The sequence below is a fragment of the Acanthopagrus latus genome, chromosome 23, assembly GCF_904848185.1.
Source record: "Acanthopagrus latus isolate v.2019 chromosome 23, fAcaLat1.1, whole genome shotgun sequence".
NCBI classification, from domain to species: Eukaryota; Metazoa; Chordata; class Actinopteri; order Spariformes; family Sparidae; genus Acanthopagrus; species Acanthopagrus latus.
This window is the reverse complement of record NC_051061.1, coordinates 19,030,353-19,042,291: the sequence shown is the minus strand read 5'-3', so window position 1 is coordinate 19,042,291 and position 11,939 is coordinate 19,030,353. Positions and strand designations below refer to the sequence as shown.

Sequence of the window (11,939 nt, the reverse complement as noted above, 5' to 3'; positions counted from 1 at the left end):
AACCTGTGACGTTACTGGCTGCAGCGCAGTTAAAATAAGAGAAATCCTGTGACTGCTGGGCTACTACACCGCATACTTTCCTCAGGAATGGAATGCTACTGCTGCTCCCAAGTCAGATGGAGCTAGAAGGAGGAGGAGGAGGAGGAGGAGGAGGAGGAGGAGGAGGTCGCTGTTTTCTCTCTGCTAATGCACTTTTTTTTTTTTTTTTTGGAGAACCTTGTAGTTTGGACTTGACCATAAAAGACAGAGGAGGAGAGGAGAGCGAGCAACAACTTCTGTCTTCTGAAGGGAGTTAAAGTGAGTTTTTTTTTTTTTGCTGTTGTTGTTGTTTTCCTTGAGTGCTCTTCGGCAACACGTTGGCAACATGAGCTGACTTTGTACAGATTAGTTTTGTAAAGTAAGCAAAAGCAGCCCGCCAGCAGTATCTATCTTCTATTTATGGCCTCACCCCCCCTCACACCACCACCACCACCACCCACCTCTCTCTCTCTCTCTCTCTCTCTCTCTCTCTCTCTCTCTCTCTCTCTTCCCAGACTGACGTCAGCAGAAAGTTATTTTCATGAATGGAGGGGGCGGTCACGAGGAATCGGTGACGTGAGTGCTTGCGGAAGCAGAGCGTGGAATGTTGGTACATTGTTGTTGTTTTGTAGTTAATTTAGTCGGAGGAGACACGGCGGCCCGGCTGCTGGACGCGTTACACGCACTGTGTCAAGTTACTCTGTCGGCTGTGTGGGAAACTACTCCGGGAGATTTTACGCATTCCGCTCCACAGATACCCGCGTCCACAGAGGTGAGGTTGTTTTTCTTTTTTTTTTTTCTTTTCCTTTTTTTATTGTTGGGAAGATGTTTTGACATTCCAGTTGAAATTGTGTGCTTGTGCTCGACTTTTGTGGCGGTGACATTACCGGAGCGCGCAGATCAGCTCCGCGTCGGTTTCATGTTTAGGAGCGAGTTTGGATCCGCGGATGTTTGTGAGCGCTGCTGTTGACTTTGTGAGATTGTTTCAGTGGCGTGGACACGTGTTGTGTTGGAGTAACGCAATAACACACGTAACGAAAAAAATGTGGCTCCAGTTTGGTTTGGTCGTCTGAAGGAAGTGCGCGCAAAAATCCTCTTATTTGTATTTTTATTATTATTATTGTTATTATTATTATTTTTTTTTAATAATAGTTGTGACAGTGAGTGAGAACGTGTCGGCTATCTCTTAAAAATGTAAATAAATGCGTAGTTAACACTTTTATTGAAGAAATATGTGAATCTGATACTTTTCCCAAAGTAAATAAAAGTAAATATGCAGGTTATAACGCTGCTAAATGGTCTTAAAGTTGATATTTCACTACAATAACTTGAGTTATTACTAATAATATTATATTATTAAAGTAAAACATTGCTTGTAACCCAACCCATTGTAACCCAAGTAATAATAATAATAGTAGTAAATAATCATCTGCTTTAATTCGGCCTCTCTTGCTCCTTTTCAACGCGAGATTTACCAAAAGGCTGCCACAACGCAAAAATACAAAATACCAGTCTACTTCTGACATTGGAAACAACACGTGGTGCGCATTTTAGACATGTGGGACAAAGGGCACGACGTGAAGTCAGACCACCAGCGCTGACTGACTTCACTTGGCCTCCACAGGAGACGCAAACAGTCACTAAACAGCTGGAGGAGCGCATATTTCCACAAACCATAAATCACTGCGGGGGAAAAAAGAAAGAGCTTTATCTTATCTTTGTTATCAGACAGCCAGTCATTTCTCCATGACTCTGTAGATGTTTATGACTCAGTGGAGATAATGAAACTGTGTCCTGAAGAACAGTAGATTATTATTATTATTATTATTATTATTATTATTATTATTATTATTATTATTACCAAATCATAACACGTGTTAACTAACAAACAATCTGTTTTGACTTTGCTGTCTTTTATTGTAACCCAGACTTTGACCGTTTTAAATATATGGAACATGTTTGTCTTGTTTCACTCTGACGGTCTCAGATTTGTTGTGGAGAGCTGATTCACTGTTTGAGGTGGGTGCACACTGTCTGCTGCTCAGAGAGGCGGTGGGAGCGGGTGCACTCCCCCCTCATCATGAGGCTGACATGTGCTTCAATCACCTAAAAGCGGTGATGTCTTCTCTGGATGGAGAAGTATCACAGGCTGGCTGCATGACTCACTCCACCACCACCACCACCACCACCTCCACCAGAGCCTGTGACAGTGACGAGGCACAAATTCCCCCAGGAAACTCAGGACAGGAGTAAAATTGTCACCAGATCTGTGTGATTTCTCGCTCGGCTGGTCAGTGGTGATGGATGAAAGCTACGCAGAATGCAAAAAAAAAAAAAAAAAAAGAAAAGAAACGTTTCTGTGGTGGATTATTGTGAAAGTGGAATAACTGTGGTTGGTTGATGTGATGAGTCACGGTCGCTGTGGTGTTTTGCTCCTCTTATTGGGAAAAAAAAAAAAAAAAAAAGAGGTCGAGTTTTGATTATTGACTTTGGGAGCAAGTGATTTTTTTTTTGCATCCACAGCCAAACATGCCCGACACAGAGGCAATAACAGACGGATGTGTGAACAGGCCTGTGCCGGATCCATCCAAGTGACAAAGTGACAGTTATGGAGCGCCTCAGACTGCTCGCCACAGTGATTTGCATCCAGCCCTTTTCCTGTGTTTTGCGTCAGACCGAATCTTAATCAGCTGCTCTCACCTCCGAAGTGTGGCGACTTTTCACTCATGTATTTATCTTGAGTTGAAATTGCGTTATTGGGAATTCCTCGTGGGTTCTTGGTGGAGGGGACTTGCTGATTCAAAGCGCCGATCTTTTTTCCTTGGCAGCTTCCTGATTCCACTGTGACTCAGTTGCAGCAACACAAACAAACACTCTGTCGAGCTCCACAGCATTCAAAGTGCAGACGCTGCTGTCACACTGAGCCTCGGCTAGCTGCTCTCTGAAAATCTGGACATGATTAAAAAAAGAAGTATTTTCAACCAGAGAGCCTTTGTTTTGTTTTTTTGGGTGAGTCTTGTTTGAGAATGGAAGATGTGATGACAGTGTGTCATTTTAACTTATGATTCACACTTTATTGGTTCCCAGCAAGAAAAAAAAAGAAGAAAGAAGTGGGATAGTTAACTTCTTGTTTTCTTTTGCATTCTTGGCATTTCTTACAATCCCAGTGTCCCTGATTGAGAGAATATCTTTACTCAGATATTCAGCGACTTCTCCTCCTTTTTCCGCCGGTCACGCCAACCATTTCCAGGGTTCTCTGTACTTTTCCTTCCTCCCCGTGAAACAACGGGATTTTCCAGGAAACGTCAGATCGGGAGGGTGTGATTCCCTACCGCTGGTCGTCGCTTTTACCAGTAAACAGCATGACTCACCGCTCAGCTATGCTCTCCATTTCCCTCACATAATATCCCACCAAATGTGCTGCGCTGGAGAAAGAGCAGAGCGGCGGCGCACACCAGACTGGAGAGAAATCTCTCCACCTCCCTGATGAAAATGCAAGGAAAAGCGAGAGCTTTCTCAGAGGAGGGCGTCAGGCTGTCAAGGGAAGCAACAAGTCTGCTCGACCGACTCCCGAATAGAAAGAAAAGGAGAAGAAAAAACAAAGAGAGCAGGCGAACCGACTGTGCATTTATCACAGGAGCATAAGCGCATATGTCTTTGATATGCTGTTTATGTTAGAAGAAGAGGGGCCCCACGGTTACCTGCTGGAGCCAAAGTGCAGCCTTGAACTTGACCAGAGGCCTGACTTCAAAAACCATAAACATATGGCACCAGTGACCGACTGGCACATCGGTTTATTTAACCTAAATACAGACGCATTAGAGACGGTAGACTCAGGCTGATGTGTGCTTGCGAATGAGTCTTGTCCTGCTTTTTGTGTTTTTAGTCATTCTCAAAAATAGTCTTGAAAAGGTCCGGCTCATCTTCAAAGCAGCGTCTACACCCAGAGAACAAAGTGGCAGGTTAACCAGAAAACATTCTGCGCTCCACATCAAATAAGAAACAAACCACAACCATGAAATGCGTGTGAAGTGTTCATAATGGACAGTTGGCTGTTCTCGAGTCTCTAATCTGCAGAGTTGGGACTCTTTTCAATATGTTACTGCTGAGCAAACAGCACATTCTTCGGTTATCAATCATCAGGGGAATCACCTCGAGGGAGAATGAGAAAGTTCTGGGAGTAAAAACTAAGATAGACCTTTCTTTTTGTTTCCAGTGTTCTGGACTCCTGACTTCCTCACATGTGCACACAGGCTGCCTTTGATTTGTTTGGGCAAGTGAAAAAGACACGAGACACTTCTGAATTCCAGACATTTTGTGAATTTTGCAGCCGTTGCTTTACGAGTGGGATCGTCTGAACTCCACCCCCGTAGCTGAGTGCATCGCGGGACATATCCAGCCCGAAAGATTCGCCTGCGTGTGTTTTGCATGTGAAGGGTTTTTTGCACATGTGTGTTCACTCAGGAATGCGGTTTTCTTCTTTACCCCCGCCATCTGTGGCCCTTTTTCTTTGGAGGTATTTTCCCAGAGTCCTTTTCTTTCTGTTATGAAAAAAAATTCGAGTTGTTTGCTCGACTATAGCCAGAAGCCATGATTTGTTGTGAAATGCGCCTGTCTCGTCCGTGTGGCAACATCGTGAAGAGTGGATTCTGGCTGCTGTGTTTTCATCTGAGGAAACGTTGCCGTCTTGATCAGGAAAAAGCATGTCCCTCTGCGACTTGCGAAAAACATAAGCACATGCCTAAAGAATTTCAGGGAAACAACCTGGCCTCTTGGTTCAAGCTTGAGGCCTCTTTTGTGAAGCGAAGGAGGCCCCCCACACCACATTTCCATGATCTTTACCCAGGGACCCCCCCTCTCTGACGCAACGCCACTTAAGATAGGCTGTTTAGGCCAACTTGCTCTCGAGGAAAGTTGTGTGCTAGCTCTTCATCTTTATTTGACGCTCATGAAATCTCGATTATGCAATTCTTCGCTGGGTGCTTTTGCAAAGAAGGAATGAAGGGCCTCAGAGGGCAGGAGACGCTCTTTAAATCTCCAAACAGCAGTTCATGCGGCCCCGGGTTTGGTTTGTGCATGTATTTTTCATCTGTTTATTTTCCGAAGTCTGGAGTCTTTGAGGTTCATCTGCCTGTGACAGAGAAAGCACATTCTGTAGACGGTGATGTTGCTATAATAAGAGCACTGACTAATGTCCAGCCCCATCAAAGAAGAAATGAAGTTGTTTTCCAAGTCCACAGTTGCAGAGTATTAGTAACAGAGCTGCAGCACGTTGAAAACTAAAGCTAAATATCCCCAAAAGGATCAGCCACACCCATGAAAGCTGCAGCGAACAGCACTGCAGAGAATATTTGCCGTCTTCCTGAGGTATCACTTATCGCGCCGCTCACTTAAATTGTTTAGTTGGCAGAAATTTGTGTCAGCACTGCGGGCTAAATATATCCGCCAGAGTTAAATAAGGGCATGGAGCAGCTCAGGAAAGCCCAGTGTAAGAGGATCCAAGCACCAAGACGCGGCTCCGAACTGATAGACTACATTGTCTCGCTGCAAAAAATACATCAGTGACTATAAAGGAAACTATTTCTCTGTGACACTCTATCGCCAGGAATTTTTTCCACATGCGTATCTGCTGCCCTGTAAAGTTCAGCATAACTGTAAATGTTATGCTGATGTGATGATGGTCTGTTTTAATGCATGATGAGGAGGCAGGAGTCTGACCGGGTGTCCCTACGGAACCCACGTCAGATTAGGCGAATAAACACAAGACCAGATGGGGACAGAGTGAAGGCTCACAGACAAACCGAGGCCTTCTAAGTTATCAGCGTCTGATCTGTACTATGTATAGGCTGCGTTGTGGTTATGAATGAGACTTGTTTACCCTTTTGGTGACCATGTGACTCACACTCCTACGCCCATTCGCAGGGCGTTTCCATGGCAGCGGGCGAGCATGGAACAGTGAGCTCGCAGTCAGGCTGGTCTGCAGGTCCTGAAATGGAGCCTTGGGGGGATGTGTGCCTCTCACAGGATCACAGCTCAGCGCTCTCGCCTTTTTTTTGGCCATGGCAGCAGCCTGGAAAGCATGCGCCTGACTGTAATGAGCACAGAGAGGCTTTTCTCAAAAGAGAGCAGGGGGGCTTAAACGCAGAGGTCTATGAAGAGAGAGGGAGAGTGGCTGTCTGGCTGTTTCTAATCTCGCCTGGTCTAGTGAACTACATAGTCCAGGCCCTCCTTCTCAAACAAGTAAATATAGGAGTGTTCCGGAGCGGCTGTTCGGTGGTGTCATGCTGCCCTCTGCTGGCGTCTGAGGCTCCAACACGCACACACAAATATTGACACATGACGTAACCGCGGCATGTTGTTGTGATGTCTTTGCAGGAGGTTTACGGGGGGACGTGTGTCAATATTACACAATATTACACAATACTCAGAATGTGCGAGCTACAAACAGAAGCATTAGGAGCTGAACATGTTGTGAAAGGTGCTTAAAAGTCACTCTTGAGTGAAATAAGACGTCACACTGCTCATGAGTAAAAGTCTGAAAGTAGTTTAATTTACATGTACTCCTTATACTTAAGCACATTTAATAAACATATTTACATTTATGTGTATACTGGATACTCTGGGTTGAGTGATTATCAGGCTGGCTGATATCGGATCAGATATTTTTGATTTTGCTGATTGTCAGAATCAGTCTTTTTTTAATACGATTGTCAGTAAAATAAATGTAGTTTGGCTCTGATGCAGCTTGTAATCTGCAAAGTAACCGATCATGTAAGTCATCATATAAATATAGTGGATTGAAAAGTTGGATATTTTTCTCACAAGTGCAGTGAAATGTCAGAATAAAGTAGATGGAAATGGAAATACTCAGGTTAAGTGCCTCAAGATACCTCAGCATTGTTCTTAAGTAAAGTACTTGAGTAATTTACTTCATGTTCCATTAGTGGTTGCAGAAATATTTACTACTTTGTTACTTTCCACCACTGATAATGTTGTTTTACTTATTATAAGTCAGCTGTTTACACAGTTTCTTCTTTCCCTCTCTTCACCTCTCAGAGTGTCTTCTGTGAGATTCTGGCCGGTTGTCTGCATGCAGGGAATGACGACTCATTTCAAGACGAGCAAAGCTTTAAAGGTACGTGTGAGAAATTTGTTTGGTGTTTCATTGGACTTGTGTCAGGCATGGTGCTGGTTCTTCATCCACTGGTCTTGTTCCACAGGTCAAGAGGGAGGTGGGCGAGAATGCCCCGGCGCTCAGCGACGACGAGTTGGTGGCCATGTCCGTACGGGAGCTCAACCAGCACCTGCGTGGGCTGACCAAGGATGACGTCGTGCGGTTGAAGCAGCGGCGACGGACCCTGAAGAACAGGGGCTACGCCGCCAGCTGCCGCATCAAACGTGTCACCCAGAAGGAAGAGCTGGAGAGACAGAAGATAGAGCTGCAGCAGGAGGTGGACAAGCTGGCCCGCGAGAACGCCAGCATGAGGCTGGAGCTGGATGCCCTGCGAGCCAAGTACGAGGCCCTGCAGTGTTTTGCCCGGACTGTGACCCGCGGGCCCCTCTCGCCAGGAAAGGTGGCCACCACCAGCGTCATCACCATCGTCAAGTCGGCCAATCACAACAACTCCAGCCCGACCCCGTTCTCGGCCCACTCCTAGTGTTGACAGGACTGGGCTCTCCTTGTCCTGCCTGGTCCTTCCCGGTTCTGACCCAGCCTGAACCCACTCATCCTGTACTGAGAGGACGCTCAGTAGTTAGACTGAGGGATGGAATGGGGGTGGCAAGCTCTCTGTGATGTTACGCTGCCTTCACGACTCTGTCTCCCTCCTTCTGTCTCTTTTACACATTCTACGTTGTCTGTGCACTGTGCAAAAGCCCCCTCCCACCCCCTCCCATCCCCAACCCCCAGCACCGGCAGGGTATCGGACCTCTGTGACCCATCCTCCACGACTGATAGAGATTTTGCTTTTACTCCAGTGTGAAAAAAGTATGTGGCATGCCTTAATGTGGCAGCCCTGGTGTCGGACGGCTCTTATACTTGAGACACGACAGATTAAGGATGTGACACTAAAGCCTATGCCAAAATCTCAAAAGTAGAAGTGTCTCAGTGTTAGATTGAGCCTTTGAAGCCGTTGCCTTAAAAAGAACCAGCGAGCGATCTGCAGAAATGATTATCTAATACTGACACGCAGTTAAACTCAGAGATGACTCATCGTTCCAGGTTACCAGTGGTCTTCAACCAGTTGCCTGTAAGTGCCGGCCAAACACCGCAACAGATGTTTCCACTGATTGGTTCACCTCTCTTCTGTTGGAAGGTGCACACCTGTTGGAGTGTTTGGATGGAGCGAAATCCTGCCGACACGCGGCTCTCCGCGGCCCGTTTGGAGTGCACTGCATTATGCAGTTTGATAACTGACCAACATTTAAGCTTGAGGGCTCCACTCGTGATGCACCCCGTTGTTTGTACTTCTGTCTTGGTTATGCAGTTTTTGCTCTCGGTGGTCGGTCGTGCCAAATAGCATATTTGGTGTTTAGAGAGTAATACTAGACTACAGCAGTCAGAACGCTCCAGTAAAGGCTTCCATACACGTGATAATGGAAGGTCTCACCGGGCAGTTTTGAAGTTATACTTTTCATTTGTGTTTGAAAGGTTTAAAACTCCACCTCTAGGCCAGAATTTGTATGGAAGCCTTTGCTGGAATATATCGACTCCCATTGTAAAATATTATTAAAGCTGGCAACCTGTGCCTTTTGCTCTCCTGTCGGCAACTAGTCCCTGAAATGTTCGACATGTTCTCTTGACATTGTTGCATTATTGTTGAGAAATTGATTTTGTCAGTGGGGCTGAAAATTTGCTGTTGAATACGTCGGAGGGCGTCAGGCAGCTGCTGCAAGCAATTCTGTTTGTATCTTAGCGAAATGACTCACAATTTGTAATATTTTAAATGCAAAAGAGGTGAATGCTTATTTTTCTGTAGATTTGGGAAGACTGTGATGTCAAATGGAAAGTGATTAAGGAGCATTTTGGGCCACATTTGTTTGGATTCAGACAAATTCACGTAACTCAGTGCCTCTCATTATTTAGCACTTAAAAGAAAAACTGTAAAGATACAGTATAAAAAAGAAAAAGAAAAGAATTCACAAGGCGGCTGATACCTAGAATTGGATGACAGAAACTGAAGTTACTGGGGCTCAATTGCATGATGATTAAATGTGGTGTGACCACAGACTGCGAGGTCAGGCCTCACGTAACGGAGGACGGTGTACGCTGTATGCCGCAGCACTGATTGGGTAATGTTTTGCCTCTTTCTTTTATATGCCACTCTTTGGTAGGTAATCCATATTGGATATAGTGATAATAAGAGAGGTCCTTACAAGTGAATTGCAATTCCGCTTACTTCCTGTATATTACAGATTATGACAAAGCTCCCACTGCCTCCGCTGTCACTTTACATTGAGAACTCCGTCCAAATAGAAATCATTCCTACTGCTGGGTCACGAGAAGCGCTGCTGCCGCCGCCGCTGGTGTTGGTAACTCTGAAACAGTAGCTATCCACTTTTGCTTTTGACACACTCTTCTGCAAGAGAACTCCTGACACCCATCTCTACATACCGCGGTGTCACGACAACTAAAAGTGCAGTTAAAAAAAAACACCTTCCTCCTGTTGTGCGTTTTGAGATATTTAAATATGAAAAATTCACTTGAAATCAAACCGTTCTTACAGAGGATCCATTCCTAATTTGGAGTGAAGTCAATAGAGATTGTTCATGTCAGGATTTTCTCTTTCCTAAGAGGACATGACAGTTCTTCCCCTGTTCCATAGCTGCAAAGAACAGTACGGGGAACTTTGCTGCTGTAAAACCTGCTGTGATTTTAAAGCAGGGGCATTGCTGTGTTCTTACTCTCATTTTGTATTTTCTTCTGGTCTCTATGTTGATACATCCTATGTTCTCTTTCTGATACTTAGTTTTATATGCATATACAGTATATAAATATATATATATATATATTATATATTACATATTTTTCTATATTTATGTCGTTTACTATCCTGGGAGTGGTGTGATTATGTAATCATTCTTTGAAGTCGAATTATGTTGACGCTGACCTTTTATCTGAAAAAAAAAAAGTTGTAGTCACATTTACAATGAGAAAACTACTCTCATAACTTAAGTCTTCTTTGTGAGTATTTATACCCCCTGAATAGTTCTTCTCAGCACATTTACTATTGGTCTAATTCACAGGTCAGACAGACAGTGCCTAAGGTTACATGCAGGCTGCAGATAATTATCTGTTAACAATAAAGAAAAAAAAAACAGGGAAATGACAGTCCGACTGCTGGTTCACACTGTTAGCGAAGAGCACATGTGCATCTGTCGTCTTTTACTTCATAACACATCTCATTAGCATTACAAACAATATGGTAGCCCTTTAAAATAACCATCAATAATAAATGGTTATTAAATTTAAGCTAATGGCTCTGAAAAAAACTATGAAATGCTTGATAATCCATTTATTAAGTGACTGTTTATTGTGAAGTTGTAACTAATTGTGACTGTTTTGTACAATTGCTTAATAAATGGTTTATAATGCATGTCATTGTTTAACAGTGACCTAACTGTTAACATCAATTTAATTAACCATACATTTACCATTTGTAATAAATGGTTATTATAAAGCGTTACCGACAATGCTAATTAAAATGGAATCGGGGGAGAGGTTGGAAGTCAAAACATCTATGCAAACAGAATTAAAATGTTAAAAATTCTACAGGATGTCGGGATCATTCAGCTGGAACTTTATGCCAAACGTCCGCTTTAGCACAGGAATCGATGAACTCAAATATTGAAAGCAACTGTACATAATTCAGCACAAGAGCTCGTCGGTCTCATGTGATCCGATTTAAAACTGCCTGATATCGACGAAATGTTCAGTTCTCGGTTGTGCCTTTTGAGAATGAGAATATTTCCTGTAGAAAACGGAGAGATTTTTCTCTCATTTTGAAATATTCACCAACATGTGAACCTATCCGGGTGTTCTGGACCTCAGAATCGACCCGGTGTATTTTTTATTCTGTTTTTAAAAAGATGGCAACTGATTTAGTCGAGTGTTTCAAAATGATTCTGATTATTTTGTAAGCGTGAGAAAAAAACCTTAAAGGAAAAAGCTCCAAAGCTGCTACAGACTGTCGCTCAGACCTGTTGTGTTCAAGGTCTGTTTTAAGCCTGAGACGAGATTAATTCAGATGAGCGTATAGATATATATTAAATGTTTACAAGTCATTTTTCAGCACATTATCACAACCGTCAAACTTAGACACAAAATGCTGTCAAATGAGGCATCGTTGAATTTTGTAGCACTTGATACTGTATTTGGATATGAAGCGGATGGTTTTGGCCCTCTGAAAAATCTGCCATTTTTCAAAAAGTATATTTCCATACTGTGCCATAATCAAAGACAACCCTCTCTCCAGGTGAATAAGTACTTTGTTGTGAATTCTACATCCAGTGTGACCAAGCAGAGGTCTCTTTAACGCTTTCGATACACATGTTGCTCTGAGGCTAGCGTACCACAAGGAAATATTTGTCAAGACATAATTTATCTTCACTTTTCTTGCTAAAGAAAAAGCAGTTTTTTTTCCCACAGACATGTAGACAAGTTTATAGGTGAAAAGAGGCAAAAACATTACCTACCGTGGATGTTTACTGAACTCGGTCTCAGCAGCCTTATTTCTTCCCACAGTTGATGTGACTGAAGCTTTTTACTGAGGAGCTGTAAAGGAACTGTTTAAAAAAAAAAGGCATCAGAGGTTATTTTACATGTTTATATGAACCATAACAATGCAAATGTATGTGTAGAGCTGGAGGTTGCTCATATATTTAGGATTAAAATGTCTTCATGAATTCAAATCTTTGATTTA

General features: G+C 43.4%; 1 protein-coding gene across 1 annotated transcript; it reads left to right on the top strand.

The window, feature by feature from the left end:
• The first annotated feature begins 213 nt into the window (after window positions 1-213).
• Window positions 214-8,346, top strand: mafk (v-maf avian musculoaponeurotic fibrosarcoma oncogene homolog K). The gene is made up of 4 exons (XM_037090090.1): window positions 214-297; window positions 534-790; window positions 7,075-7,153; window positions 7,239-8,346. Exons 3-4 carry the CDS (start codon window positions 7,109-7,111, stop codon window positions 7,674-7,676), a joined length of 483 nt encoding a protein of 160 aa, XP_036945985.1. The 5' UTR covers window positions 214-297; window positions 534-790; window positions 7,075-7,108; the 3' UTR covers window positions 7,677-8,346.
• The last annotated feature ends 3,593 nt before the right edge of the window (window positions 8,347-11,939 follow it).

Coding starts and splice junctions, on each gene's coding strand:
- mafk (XM_037090090.1), top strand. CDS start 7,109: ATGCAGGGAATGACGACTCATTTCAAGACGAGCAAAGCTTTAAAG. Junction 7,154..7,238: donor AGACGAGCAAAGCTTTAAAG/GTACGTGTGAGA, acceptor CTTGTTCCACAG/GTCAAGAGGGAGGTGGGCGA.